The 16,175-nt window shown below is 37.2% G+C and overlaps 1 protein-coding gene across 13 annotated transcripts in view; it reads left to right on the top strand.

The window, feature by feature from the left end:
* dock3 (dedicator of cytokinesis 3) overlaps positions 1-16,175 on the top strand; it is a 229,095-nt gene that overhangs the window by 142,241 nt on the left and 70,679 nt on the right. For all 13 annotated transcript variants that reach the window (XR_008807959.1, XM_056260587.1, XM_056260585.1 and 10 more), the window contains 2 exons: positions 5,962-6,003; positions 11,544-11,695. Coding sequence is in view for 12 of the 13 variants with exons in the window: in XM_056260587.1 (XP_056116562.1) it covers positions 5,962-6,003; positions 11,544-11,695 (194 nt within the window). In the remaining variant the exon portion in view is untranslated. The remainder of the gene's footprint in view (positions 1-5,961; positions 6,004-11,543; positions 11,696-16,175) is intronic.

Genomic DNA, 16,175 nt, shown 5'->3' with positions numbered 1-16,175 from the left:
CATAATGTAGGCATAATGTGCAGATGTTGCCAAGTTCGCACCTGTAGAATGAACTGAACAGTTAGAAAGCAGACATGTTTTTAAACACTCCATTAGAGGGCAAATTCCCAAGACGGCTCATCAGAATGAGTCATTTGCATATTCAATTTCCCAGAAAGCCTGATTTTCAGCTTTATGGAACTAAGTAACAATATATATAAAAAAAAAGAAGCTTTTTAAAAATTTTTGATTATATCTTTACCCTCGGTAATTCACTTTATTCTCTAGACCTCAACGTTTTATTGGGAACTGTTTTGACACCAGCATCTGTTTCTAACCGCAGCTTGTGGGGAAAGAACATTTATTTTATTTCACTCATCTAACAGATATTTTTTGCATGATGCCATATTGTACAGTAAATAATTTATGCCTATAACATAATTTATTAATTTATGCCTAAACTAAGATTAAAGATTAGCATGTTTTTGGCTGTAAAATTTTACAATAATTTATCAGCATTGTACATATGTCTAGTAAAGCTGTGAGAAATATTGTGATATTTATATTTAATATTTAATTTATATGTTAATATATATATGTACTTACTCTAAAAGTATGTGAAATCGTTTTTTTATTAGAAGAATCAAACAGAAATTGTTTCTATTTAATATTTATTATATTTATAAAAATAAATGTTTATTTTATGTATTGAATCTGAATATTTAACCTTTAATCTAATATTTAATAATATTTGATGTTTTTTAAAACATGTCAAAGGTCATTCAGTTACTTCAATTTGAAGTAAATGGAAGTAAAAGGCTAAATAAGTGCTTTTGAAATGAATCAAATTTCGCAAATCCATCAGCATTTTTGCCACTAGGTTTAAATCAGAGATGCTAAAATATTCTTTGTCATATGTAAAATATTCTTTCAGTCTTTATGAAACTTCTAAAAGCATATTAAAATAATTTGATATTCATGGTGTTTAATTTTGTATCGGCAACATAATAATAATCCGTCCGTCGCATTTTCCCCCCGACCGTTGGAAGTTATAAACTTGGTGAAAGATTGAAAGAGGTTGGAGGAACTAGTCAAGAGAAACGAGAACTATTCAAAGTGCCTGACTAAGAGGTTCAGCTAACTTTCTGGGATAAATTCAGATGAAAAGCAAGCACTATAAGGTAGCTGAATCTCGACTTGATTTTTAAGTGCACTAGCCAAATGTTGAGGTCACAGGGAGATTTGTATAGCTCGATATGTGGGAGGCGGAGGAGTTTCACACAAATACCCAAAATAAAGAAAGAGGAGAAGAAAGCAGCAAGCTTCTGAGGAGAACACAGAGACGTAGATGCGAGAAGACTTTTACTTGCCCTCGGGCAACAGAGAGCACTGAAGCTGCAGAGACCCAAGACCTTTAGCTTTCTTAGAAGTTGCTGCTGAAGTGTCTCCAGGGGAGCAAATGATAGATTAAATCAAAGAGCCGAGCTTTCCTCCTTCTGAATTACACGTGCACTGTTCACACAATTTACTCTGTCCATCTAATGTTTTCTGTTCACTTTCAATATTCATTCCGGCATTTTTTGTCTTTTTTTTTTTTTTAAGAATTTCTTTTATTTGTTTGTTTACTTCCTTTAAGATTCAGGGATGGTAATGCACAAGTTTCGGGATTCATTTTGACACACTGAGATGTCAGCCTCATTGTTCCCTTAAATGAGACCCTTGCATCAGGCGTCCTGTACCTATAGTAATGTACAGTATGCGTAAATTATCAACACTGTTTTTATTTTACAAAAGAACTAAATAGATATTGATATAAGTTAGTCAGGGACTGAATTCTCACAGAAATGTTGTAACATGGCTTTAAATCTGCCTTGCTCACTGTGCCGCGAGGCGCTGTTTTAGATTAATGAGTCCCGCCAGGCGTGCGTTTAGCCTCCCTGATGGTGGAAGTGAGAACAGAAGGAAAGATATTTGTTTTCAGACATTTCTCAGTTTGGCCTGAAATCCTCCACTGGGTTTGAAAATGAAGCTCTACTTCACTCCCTGGTTATCAAGCACTATCTCAAGGAAATCTCACTTTTTATCTTGCACTTTTTAAGTGCATGCAGCTTTGAGGATTTCTTTTGCTGGATCTCATTGTGGAGGTAATTATTAGTGGTGTTTACTAAGGAAAGCATCCGTAGCAATGCCCTAACCACGGAAGCTTGTTTCCGCCAGAGAATAAAAAATAAAAAAGGTAATTGCGACATTTTATCTCACAATTCTAACTTTTTTTTTGCTAGTTTACATGTATTATGTAACTATGTAATATGAACTCGCAATTGCAAGTTATAAAGTCAGAATTGCGAGATATAAAGTAGCAATTGCGAGATTTGAAGTCAGAATTGCGTGATATAAAGTAGCAATTGCGAGATATGAAGTCGAATTGCGTGATATAAAGTAGCAATTGCGAGATATGAAGTCAGAATTGCGAGATAAAAAGTAGCAATTGCGAGACATGTAGTCAGAATTGCGTGATATAAAGTAGCAATTGCGAGATATGAAGTCAGAATTGCGAGATATAAAGTAGCAATTGCGAGATATGAAGTCAGAATTGCGTGATATAAAGTAGCAATTGCAAAATATGAAGTCAGAATTGCGAGATATAAAGTAGCAATTGTGAGATATGAAGTCAGAATTGCGTGATATAAAGTAGCAATTGCAAAATATGAAGTTAGAATTGCGTGATATAAGGTAGCAATTGCGAGATATGAAGTCAGAATTGCGTGATATAAAGTAGCAATTGCGAGATATGAAGTCAGAATTGCGAGATAAAAAGTAGCAATTGCGAGATTTGAAGTCAGAATTGCGTGATATAAAGTAGCAATTGCGAGATATGAAGTCGAATTGCGTGATATAAAGTAGCAATTGCGAGATATGAAGTCAGAATTGCGAGATAAAAAGTAGCAATTGCGAGACATGAAGTCAGAATTGCGTGATATAAAGTAGCAATTGCGAGATATGAAGTCAGAATTGCGAGATATAAAGTAGCAATTGCGAGATTTGAAGTCAGAATTGCGTGATATAAAGTAGCAATTGCGAGATATGAAGTCGAATTGCGTGATATAAAGTAGCAATTGCGAGATATGAAGTCAGAATTGCGAGATAAAAAGTAGCAATTGCGAGACATGAAGTCAGAATTGCGTGATATAAAGTAGCAATTGCAAGATATGAAGTCAGAATTGCGAGATATAAAGTAGCAATTGCGAGATATGAAGTCAGAATTGCGTGATATAAAGTAGCAATTGCAAAATATGAAGTCAGAATTGCGAGATATAAAGTAGCAATTGCGAGATTTGAAGTCAGAATTGCGTGATATAAAGTAGCAATTGCGAGATATGAAGTCGAATTGCGTGATATAAAGTAGCAATTGCGAGATATGAAGTCAGAATTGCGAGATAAAAAGTAGCAATTGCGAGACATGAAGTCAGAATTGCGTGATATAAAGTAGCAATTGCGAGATATGAAGTCAGAATTGCGAGATATAAAGTAGCAATTGCGAGATATGAAGTCAGAATTGCGTGATATAAAGTAGCAATTGCAAAATATGAAGTCAGAATTGGGAGATATAAAGTAGCAATTGCGAGATATGAAGTCAGAATTGCATGATATAAAGTAGCAATTGCAAAATATGAAGTTAGAATTGCGTGATATAAGGTAGCAATTGCTAGATATGAAGTCAGAATTGCGTGATATAAAGTAGCAATTGCGAGACATGAAGTCAGAATTGCGTGATATAAAGTAGCAATTGCGAGATATGAAGTCAGAAATGCGTGATATAAAGTAGCAATTGCGAGATATGAAGTCAGAATTGCGAGACATAAAGTAGCAATTACAAAATATGAAGTCAGAATTGCGAGATATAAAGTAGCAATTGCGAGATATGAAGTCAGAATTGCGTGATATAAAGTAGCAATTGCGAGATATGAAGTCAGAATTGCGAGATATAAAGTAGCAATTGCGAGATATGAAGTCAGAATTGCGTGATATAAAGTAGCAATTGCGAGATATGAAGTCAGAATTGCGAGACATAAAGTAGCAATTGCGAGATATGAACTCAGAATTGCGTGATATAAAGTAGCAATTGCGAGATATAAAGTCAGAATTGCGTGATATAAAGTAGCAATTGCGAATTATGAAGTCAGAATTGCGTGATATAAAGTAGCAATTGCGAGATATGAAGTCAGAATTGTGTGATATAAACTTGAGCAATTGCCAGATATTAAGTCGCAACTGTGAGTTATAAAGTCAGAATTTCAAGATATGAAGTCACAATTGCAAGTTATAAAGTCAGAATTGCGAGATATAAAGTCAGAAAAAGTCAGTCTTTTTTTCATCAGAATTGGGACTTTATAACTTTCAACTGCGAGTTTATATCTCACAAATCTGAGAATTATGAGATTAAAAGTCGCAATTATCTTTTAAATTGTTTTATTGCTTGGCAGAAACAAGCTTCCATACCTAGCAACTGCTCTGAATACTTCATTTACACCTTGCAATGCCCTAGCAACCATTTGGAACACTGGACTACCACCTAGCAATATCTTAGCAACCATGCAAAGTAACCTAGCAATCACGGCAAAGCAATTGGCCAAAACAGCCTAGCGATTATCTAGCAACCCTTTAGCAACAACATCACGCAACCAACCAGAGCACCCTAGATACAACCGAGTAACACCGTATGAACCTTGGCAACTGAACAGAAAAAACATTAACAACCACTTGACTAATACTTAGTAACCGCCCAGAACACCATAGGAATCATGTAGAAACACTTTACTTGCAACTTCATACAACCAATCAGAACACTATAGCTACCCCCTGGCAACACCATAGCGACCACCCTAAGCAGCCTAGGAACCACATAGCAATGCTTGAGAAACTGTTTAGCAATGCGATTACAATCACTCAGAACACCTTAGCAACAGCATAGTGGCATCATGCCAACAACCCAGAACATCCTAGCAACTGTAAAGCAAAGTGATACCCGCATAGCAACATCAGAACAACAAAGCAATGGCTTAGAAACCACCCAGGATGCCCTAGCAACTGGACAGCAACGTTCTGACAACCACTGAGAACACCTTGGCAACATAGTTATGTCACTCTTCCAAGAACACCTGAGCAGTTCCATAGCAACCACCTAAAACACCCTAGCAACTGGACAGAAAAAGTGTTTAGCGACAACTTAGCAACCACATAGCAATATCACTCCACCAAGAACAACATAGCACTTTGTCTTTTTAACAGGAAGGCACGATCTATTTAATCTCCTTGCGCTAGCATGTTTTGCATACCTTTATTCCCACCATGCATTAGCCAGTGGGGGGTTGTGTTGAATGCTGGGTAATTTATTCGAAACGCTGTCAAAAGCACTGGAGAGAAAGATGCAAGCTAAGAAATACAGACTCATAAGTCACGCAGGCTCCCGGGCAAGATGTGTGTATGTGTGCGTTTCACCATGTGATTATGAGCATGTGTTTTTGGGTTTGTGCTGATGATGCCTCCGTGAATATGATTAATCTATATGTAGATATTGCTCTGTACATCTATACAGTCTTGTGGGGGAAAATGTTCAAATCCTTATGCAAGTGTCTTGTTTACTCAATTGCAGATGAAAGATGACATTTTGTTCCCTTTGATACGTCAATCTCAAAGCAACTCCTAAATAATCATTTTAATGGGACATTGTTTTATGTTTGAAGATTATTTAAGAGGTTTCAGTACAAGCAAGTGCACAGTATATACTTAGTTTGCACATTATGTTTCAGTTTGAGTCACATTCATTATAATAGACAGTTTTTGTTTTTGTTTTAATGATGTCAGTTCCTGTTATGCAGGTACAGTCAATATGTCTAACTGCAGTCAGCATGCTTTGTACAGTATATACTGTAAATATTGTCTGGATTTAAGTTGTCTTTCTCTCTTTCTCTCGGCTGACAGCACCTGTCCAGCAGACACAGCGTCCAGCAAAGCACATCCCAGGTATATTTGTCATCCTCAGCACCATCCCAGGGCTTGTCAGAAATGCTTAGAGTTGTTAACATGGGCAGGACTTTTTGTAGGTCATGCTTCACCATGGGCTAAAATGTGACATGAAATGTTTTGTGGAGCTAAACACCTCGTTTTGGTCATGCTAAAAGACCCTTTACAGTCATGTGTAAAGCACTAGTTCAAATGTAGGTCAGTAAAACAGGCCACAGGTTTGCAACACTCTGCTAATACGCACTAATATGCATGTTGTTGTTTTTCTGTTCAATTTAGATGCTTCCGTGGCTCAATATTGTTTTTGAAATATATAATAATTTATTATATTGAATTACATTATATTAGGGGTGGAACGGTACACAGAAGTCACGGTTCGGTTCATACCTCAGTTCAGACATCACGGTTCGGTACGATTTCGGTACAATGGAGGGAAAAGCAAAACAAAAATGCAGAAGGCATTGTATTTTTTAAATAAGTTTTATTATTAAAGGCATAAAACCAGTTTATTTGTAGTGCACTGACAATAGTTTTATATAATTAGTTTATTAATTAAATTAATAAAAAGACAAAAAGACCTTGCGATATGTTTGGTAATTGTACCTGAATTAATTTAAAATTAATTTGCTATATTTCAGATCAATATATTTGTTTTCCTTAATTTTAATTAACATTATTAATTAACAATGTAACATTATTCTCATCTGAATTATAAAAAATTGATTTCTGTATAAAATAATACTACCATTAAAAACATTCGATTTTCTTTTTTAATCAATGTAGAATGTGTAAGATTAGTGCTCCGAGGACAAGAAATGAAAACCAATGCAATATGACGAATGTCCAAAAGATGATGGGACCCACAGACTGTTTTGAAATGGAGTTGGATAAATATGTTTTGCTTTTAAAACAGTTTGTGTGTGATTTTGACAGTTGTAGGTTACAGTTTGACAAGAGTTTACAGTAGTGTGACAAAAGCACAATGTTGTGTTTTATTGCGAGTGTACACAAATATAAGTAAATACTTTGCAGGTTTAATGATCTGTATGAACAAAATGACGGAGTATGTTTTTTATGTTTCCACTGTTCGATCGCGCCCGCGCCTCTCTCTCTCTCTCTCACACTCTCTCTCTCTCTCTCTCACACACACACACACACAGTTTGATCGCGCCCGCGCCTCTCTCTCTCTCTCTCTCTCTCTCTCTCTCTCTCTCTCTCTCTCTCTCTCTCTCTCTCTCTCTCTCTCTCTCTCTCTCTCTCTCTCTCACACTCTCACACTCTCTCTCTCTCTCACACACACACACACAGTTCGATCGCGCCCGCGCCTCTCTCTCTCTCACACTCTCTCTCTTCTCTCTCTCTCTCTCTCTCTCTCTCTCTCTCTCTCTCTCTCTCTCTCTCTCTCTCTCTCTCTCTCTCTCTCTCTCTCTCTCACACACACACACACAGAGTTCGATCGCGCCCGCCAGTTATGTGGTCACACCAAACGCGAATAGAGCGTCAAATTCGTGTCTAGTTCGACGCTAGTCCAAAGCGAATAGGACGCGCGTATAAAGCCAACGTTTGAAGTGAATGCGCGTTCAGAGCTAAGCCGATGGTACAGATTATGTATCCCTAAAGAACCCGCGTATCTAACTGTAGTTCCGCATTAAATTATTTAAATTGCATGCGAATTTTATTTATTTTTATACCTTGTATTCTCCGTGTAAATTCGTGCACCGAACCGTGACGCCCGTACCGTTTCGGTTCAATACGAATACATGTACCGTTCCACCCCTACATTATATTATACACTGCCAGGCCCCCAAAACAGACTCTGTTTGGATTTTAATAGGCAAATGTGTATATTATTGGATCATTGTTGCGGTTATTATTATGTTTCTAGCATGTTATATGTTTGGGAACAGTTCTTGTAACCCTAACTAATGCACCTCTTGATGGAAATAACATCACAACATGTATTTCCATCAAGAGGTGCATCAATGTTTGGTCAAGATCTTGAATTGACAATGCAAGAGTCCAGCACTCTGTAAAGTCTCCTCCAGCACATTACAAAGACTTTCAATGAGTTTCAGCTTTGGACTCTGAGGACATAATTCATATGTGAAAATGATTCTTCATTCTCCCTCCCAACCATTCCTTCACAGTTTGAGCCTGATGAATCTGGACATTGTCATCCTGGAATATGGCCATGATGTGTCTTCATACATGGTTGGGTAACACTTTAGAATACGGTTCCTTCATTAATGAATAACTACACAGGAACAAATGAGTATCACACTATTAACATAATAGTAACTACTATTAACTAACAAGAAACTCTGATTAACGAATTAGTAAGTAATAGTTTTCAGTCAAATGTGGTAGTTCACTATTAACTAATCAGTAACTATTATTTTTCATACCTTACTGAGGACTACTAATAACTACTATATACAGGTTCATGATTAATATTAATAATGCATAATGGTAACCCATTAGTAATGACTCAAGTGTTACTACATCTTTCTAAAGGAACTACTAGATATTTGGATCAGTTTTCTAAAGTGATGATCATGTGAACACACTAGTAATGACTAAAGTGTTACCAAATATTGTAAAATATTACAAAAATCTCAAAAGCTGACAATGACTTCAGTCAATATTAGGTAGTTATCATGTTTTTCACTTCAGATACTGATCCAAATAATTAGTAGTTCCTTTAGAAGGATGTAGTAACACTTGAGTCATTACGAGTTACCTTTTACTATAAATTATGCATTATTCATGTTAATCATGAACCTGTATATAGTAGTATGAAAAATTGTAGTAACTGATTAGCTAATAGTGAACTACCACATTCAACTGAACACTATTACTTACTAAATGTGTTAATCAGAGTTTCTTGTTAGTTAATAGTAGTTACTAGTATATTAATAATGCGTTACTCATTAGTTCCTGTGTAGTTATTCATTATTTGAAGGAACAGTAATCTAAAGTGTTACCCATGGTTGATTAAGAAATGAAAAGCTACACACTCCATCAATCTAAGTTAGAAGAACTGTTGCCGAACACATGGAAACATAATAATCACTGCAATAATGATCCGATCATAGACTCCTCCTAGGGCTTAGTGGCCACATACGTGGACAGCACATTTTTGCTCTTATGTCCACAATTGTGTTCACTGCTGAATTGGTGGTGTTATGGACACGTATGGGGGTACTTATACTGCCATCTGGTAGTGTCAGAAATTTATAACACACTATGGTCAAAATTCAAAATGGCGGCAAACACAAGGAAAGATTCAAGTGGTAGCTCCATACACAAACGTCGACCAGTTAAATTAGTTGGGTTGCCAGCAGCCATATCACCCTGTAGCCCAAGACTGGTTGCCCACTGAAGCTAAGCGGGGCTGAGCCTGGTTAGTACCTGGATGGGAGACCTTCTGAGAAAAAACCAGGTTGCTGCTGGAAGAGGTGTTAGTGAGGCCAGTAGGGGGTGCTCTCCCTGTGGTCTGTGTGGGTCCTAACGCCCCAGTATAGTGATGGGGACACTATACTGTCAAAGAGCACCGTCCTTCGGATGAGACGTTAAACCGAGGCCCTGACTCTCTGTGGTCATTAAAAATCCCAGGATGTCTTTCGAAAGAGTAGGGGTGTAACCCCGGCATCCTGGCCAAATTTGCCCAGTGGCCTCTGTCCATCATGGCCTCCTAATCATCCTCATATACACTAATTGGCTTTATCACTCTGTCTCCTCTCCACCAGTAAGCTGGTGTGTGGTGGGCGTTCTGGCGCAATATGGCTGCCGTCGCATCATCCAAGTGGATGCTGCACATTGGTGGTGGTTGAGGAGATCCCCCCTTCTATGTGAAGCGCTTTGAGTGCCTAGAAAAGCGCTATATAAATGTAATGAATTATTAAGAAGTTCTGTCATATTTCATGGCTTATTCTGATTTAGATATTTATAAAAGCCTTGTATATTTGTCATGACATGCAAATTTGAAAAAAAAGTGCAAAACTACCAACTTTGTAGGTCGCTAAACATGAAGTACACGTATGTGTACTTATGGACTGAAGCTCCTCGAAACAGCTAATATGCTAGTAAACATGCACAAACATAAAATGGGAAAAAAGCTAGCTCTGATGCAGCTAAAAAGGTGCACATGGTCCCAATGACATAAATAACAATTAAATCACTAAATACATACGTACATAGTTAAATTAGTTGGGTTGAAAATGTTAGTAAAAATGTAATATGCTAGTAAAAATGTGCACATGTAAATTAGCTTGTATATTATCCCATTGGAATAAATAACAAATAAATAATGCAAACCTACATAAATTAAATTTATTTGTATTTGATTTTATCATGTTTTTATTTCCAGAGCGTTTTTCTGTGCAAAGAGCATTGGAGCTACTTTGGGTTAATTGATGGAGATAACACAGATTTGGATGTGTCTGATAACGATGATCCCTTAGAGATGTCTTATTGATCACAAGTTCAGTATGGTGTACCACAAGGCAGAAGGCTCAGTACTAGGACCGTTGCTGTTCACTCTATACATGCTCCCCTTGGGAGATATCATTAGGAAGCATGGCATTAGTTTTCACTGTTATGCTGATGATACTCAGCTGTATATTTCTTCACGCCCCGACGAAACTTGCCAATACAAAAAAACCTAATGCATTGCTGATATAAAAACTGGATGACTAGCAATTACCAACTTTAAAACAAAAAAATCTAAATTACGTCATGTGCTTTCAATGAAAAATGTGGAACAGTTAGTTCATTACATCAAGGCTAGATCATTGTAATGCTCTACTGGGTGGTTGCCCTGCACGCTTAATAAACAAACCTCAGCTGGTTCAAAACGCAGCCACTAGAGTTCTTACCAGAACCAGGAAGTATGACCATATTGCCCGGTTATGTCAACATTGCATTGGCTCCCTATTAACCATCGTATACATTTTTAAATATTGCAATGTTTCCATGTTGTTTTTACTCTCTGATAGTCAAAACATGTTAAAAAATATGTGTGTATGTGTTATTAATACATTAAAAAACAGTCAGGAAAAAAACTGCTGTGTTCAAGGCAGAAATAAAGGGTTTTTCATTCTATTACACAAAGGTGACTTTATTGTGTTTTATGGAAATTCGGACCATGAGTCCACATATGTGGACATCATTTTTCTCTAAAAGTACATCATATCAAAAGATGATTCTTAGTTTTTATTCTAATTAGGTTCCAATAAGCCCAAATAGCAAAGAGAATAAAAAAATGCATGTAAAAAATCAGCTTGGGCCTTAAGAGGTTAAGCATTATTTAAATCCAAACAAGTCAAGTCAAGTCACATTTATTTATATAGCGCTTTTCACAATACAGATTGCATCAAAGCAGCTTCACAGTGATAACATGAAAGTAGTACAACACAGTTCAATAATATTGTTGAATATTAAATATCCCCAACTAAGCAAGCCAAAAGCAACAATGTACAGCAATGTACAGCAACAATGTACAGCAAAATGTAAATGCGTTGTTCGCTCTGTGCTTCCAGGACGGCAGCAGACAAAGACACGGGGAGTCATGTCGAATGCCCGTGCCGCACCATCTCTTTGTCAACCTTAAGAGCTTCACGTACAACACCATCGGCGAGGACACGGACATCTTCTTCTCTCTGTATGACCTGAGAGAGGGCAAGCAAATCAGGTCGGGAATATGTCATTACAAGTTTGCTTATGAATTCAATGGTAGTATCTTTCCACCACTCAAACGTTTTTACATTGAAGAAGCTTACATTTGAAATTATTCACAAGGAACAGTGAAAATCAGCACATGAGCTATAAAGCAAGCCATCGTTTTTAAAGTATCGATGTCTAAGAGATGAAAGCTCGCGCAAATACCGCCTACATTGGCCACTTTCTCTGTACACACTCGTTCAAAATGTCTGTCTGTGAAAGCGCGGAAAGACGAGATAAGGACAAGAGACCTTGATGAAGTATTCATGCAAAAGATCTCTTCACTTCAGCTATGCTCTGAGACATCTCAAGTCGTAGCATTTTCAAGGTAGAGGACGGCCTAACTAACTCTCTCTGTCCAAGGTGAACTTCTCAGCCAGACAGATTTTAAGATTGCAAGATTTTTGTTGGAAAAATGTGCTTGTACATTCATATTTGTTCTCCAAAATTGTACCTATACGTAAGATTCACTGCAGTTTCCAGCTGAAAGGAACACTAGTGGTTGTAAAACACCATAAACTTGTATTAATTTACACACAAATTATGATTACTGGGGCAGAATATTGTTTGTTGGCTTTTCTGACTTAGTAAACTTGCGAGCAAATTTTGTTAGTCCTGAAACGGGAAATGTTACATTAACCTGTTAACATGCTGCCGCCTTTCTGTGTTTTCTTATATTTACATCCCTCTGGGCTTTTAGTCCAAAAGTGTTTTTATTTGGATAAAAACTTATGGATTATCATACGTTTACTTCAAATATCTTTAGAAAGCAGGGTTTTTTTTTTTCTATTTTTACCGAAAATATGGCGATGTGACCATTACAGAGCGCATTTAGCAGTTTAGTTTTCATTCATACTCAACACCGGAGGGCGCCCTCTCGCAGAAACTCTGCAGGTGAGACTCATAGGATTAATAAAACTTATGACGATCCAGGAAATCCCTAATATGGACAAAGACATCCAGCTATCGCCGTAACTTAAAGGTCCACTGAAGTGCTTTGGAACGCGCAGCTTTGTTTGATGCATTGACGTAATTTCCACTGAAACAGGAAGCTAAGGTGGGACATATTTAATGGCTCCTCCCCCTTTTCAAATAGCCAATAGCGTTTAGTTTACCTCACAGACTGCAAGTCGTACTCGACAGGAACATGAAGCGAATCCGAGTGCTGATGATACGTTCCATTCAATAGTAGAGGTGTGAATATTTTTCGTTCTTAACCAACGTACAGTTGGAAAACGGAATAAAACTCGAGCGTTTGAGCAACCGAACACACACCTCCAACACATAATGCTCCGTGACGCTTCAACGGTCGCTTTGGCCAGGTGGTGTTTATAGCATGGGGGGCGGAGCTTTAGATTCTAGAGAGCATTTGATTGGACAGAAGATGTGATGAGAAGCTGAAGTCCGAGGTGACTCGTAAAAATCCGTGATCTTATTTTAGCGGTAGTGAGAGATTGTAAGTTTTGAATGCTTACATCTCCTAAATGCAAATTTTGTTTTGGAACACACCAGCTTATCCATAACCTTAAAGCTAATATATTTGTACTGAAAGTAGGGCTGGGCGATAAAACGATAACGATATGTATCGCGATAGACACGTGATCGATATCAATAAAAAATGTGTTCGATAAAACGTTCGATATTTTTTTCTTCGTTGGAAGAAACCACAGGTTGCGAAGCAAGTTTGGTTGCATTAACAAAGGGACTCACTCTCTGGTAACCTAGCAAAGTAGGGAGTGGCACGCTAACAGGCAATCATGTAACGTGTCAGTTTGGTTGCGCCATATCCAGACTCATGTTGCAGAATCGTTGTCTCGTGCTGCTGGGTTCCTCTTCAGTAACCGGCGATTGATAAGCAGAAAATGAGTGCCCTTCATCTGCATGCCATGCAGGCTAGAATTGCGAAACATTATTGGATAATTCGCTCTATTCGCGTTTGATGTGAACACAGCATCATAAACAGGCTGCGATGTCAAGATTGCAATGCTGGAGTGTGTGTGTGTGACGTGTGTGTGTGTGTGTGTGTGCGATCGCGCGCACGAGAGAGAGAGAGAGACACGCGGGCGCGATCGAACAGTGGAGACATAAAAACATTCTCCCGTCATTTTGTTAATACAGGACATCATTCAGTCTGCAAAGTGTTTACTTATATTTGTGTAGGCCTATACTCGCAATAAAACACAACATTGTGCTTTTGTCACACTGTATTTCTTGTCAAACTGTAACCTACAACTGTCACACACCGTTTTAAAAGCAAAACATTTATCCAACCCCTTTTTAAAACAGTCTGTGTGTTCCATCTTTTGGACATTCGTCATATCGCATTGGTTTTCATTTCTTGTCCTCAAAACAGAGCACTATATGTTTATTTTTAAGTTACACATTGATTAAAAAAGAAAATGAAATGTGTTGGTAGTATTATTTTACACGGAAATCAATTATTTATAATTCTGATGAGAATAAAGTTATGGGTTAATTAAAATTAAGGAAAACAAATATATTGATCTGAAATATAGCAAATTAATTTTAAATTCATTCAGGTACAATTACCAAACATATCTCATATCTATCTTTTTATTAGTTTAATTAATAAACCAATTATATAAAACTATTATCAGTGCACTATAAATAAACTGGTTCTATGCCTTTATTAATAAAACTTATTGGGATTGTAATCAGAGGAAGGTTAAGTTTAAAATAAAAATGTATAAATGTAATATATTTTTTCTCCTGGTCCTTATTTTAAATGGGTCATAAAAAAATCAATAATTATCGATATCGACCGATATGAAACACTGATATCGTGATACAGTTTTCAGCCATATCGCCCAGCCCTAACTGAAAGCTAAAAAACTTCAACTTGATTTCAGAGGGCCTTTTAAAGTCATTTTGACTGATTAAACATGAAGAGAATTAACTCACCATCGCGACAGTATATGGTTGATCTGTGTTCTTCAAGCCATCTACGGTATTTTCATAAGGATAATGTATATTTATGTTGCATGTATGTTCTATTGAAATGTGACGAAAATGTGCAAGAAACAGTTACACAATAATTCAGCTGAAATCTCCACACACAGGCCCGTTTCTCCAGTGAGCCTCGTTTACTCGCAAGTCATGCGGCTTTTTGAGGCTCGGGCTCCTTTAACTTTTCTGACAAGTGAGCAAAACTTAAAGAACTCGATATAAGTCGGCAAAAAAAAAAAAAAAAGCGCTTGTCAGAAACAGGAAGAGGGATCGATTCCCAGCGAATGAGCTGGAAACACCCTTGGGGGAAGTCCGGTTTCAGTGACTATAATGAACTGACACTCGATGAGGAGATTCTGTCCTCTTATGTTTTGTTTTTCCTACGCAGTTTCGTCGTGCCAACCTTAAGAGAGATAAGGCCACAGAACAATTTCTCCGATGGGAGTGTTTAAAAAGTAATTCATGCACCTCGTTAATTAAATTAGAGACGCGTTTGTAGGCCACTAAGAAAGATCGCTTTGAAACGATGTTTCTGCTCGAAGCGGCGGTTCAATAAGGTCACGTTTTACTCTTTTATTCTTTTGAAAGCCGAAAGAAAACCGTTAATTAGGATGGTCAGACCCGCACAGTAATACTCAGCCTTAAAGAGTCATGTTGCGTCATCATCCCTGAAAACACCACGGGTTAGCATGGCTGTGTGTGTGTGTGTGATTTCGGAGCCTTGATCTGCAGAAAGCGCTGGGACGTTGCTCGTGTTCGTCCCGAGGGAGAGACCCCACGCTGAGGAGGCAGAACCATTTTCTTTTCCGTCGTTCTCATCCCTTATTCCCTCTGAGAGCTTTTGGCCTAGTCTAGACAGCAGGTTTTTTTCTTTTTGAGTGAGTTAAGCTTTTGCTTTTTATCATTCTTTCTCACACTGCTGATCTTTACGACAGAAGGTGTGCATCCCTAACAAAACCCAATCAATGCAGTGCTTTTTGAGGTTAAACATGCTTCGTATTGACCGTTTCTATTTCATTTTCCAAATGGACTCTGTTTACTTTGTTGACGCACATGGTCTTATCCAAATAAAAAATTTTATTTGGATAATAACCCCCCCTCCCCCATACATTTCATAACTTGCTCCGCCTATTTAAATAAAATAAAAAACAATTTAAAATTTTCTCATTAAATTTCTTATTCAGTTCTTCTCGGAAAACCTTGTTACATAGCCTAATATATTGTTTGAATTCAGGACTTTTTTCTATATTTAATTATTTATACTTTTTTTGCTGTAAATGTTTAATGTACATAGGGCTGTGAAACGATTAATCGCGATTAATCGCATCCAAAATAAATGTTTGTGTTTAGAAAATATATGTGTGTGTGTGTGTACTGTGTATAATTATTTTGTATAAATATATAAATACACACACATGCATGGATATATTTAATTTTTGCATGTATATACTATATATATATTTATGTTATATATAAATATAAAT

Source organism: Rhinichthys klamathensis, unplaced genomic scaffold (genome assembly GCF_029890125.1).
Source record: "Rhinichthys klamathensis goyatoka isolate OS25496 unplaced genomic scaffold, OSU_Roscu_1.1 h1tg000009l_1, whole genome shotgun sequence".
In the NCBI taxonomy this organism is placed as follows: domain Eukaryota; kingdom Metazoa; phylum Chordata; class Actinopteri; order Cypriniformes; family Leuciscidae; genus Rhinichthys; species Rhinichthys klamathensis.
The sequence above is the reverse complement of the archived record's forward strand: the minus strand, read 5'-3'. Positions and strand labels throughout refer to the sequence as shown.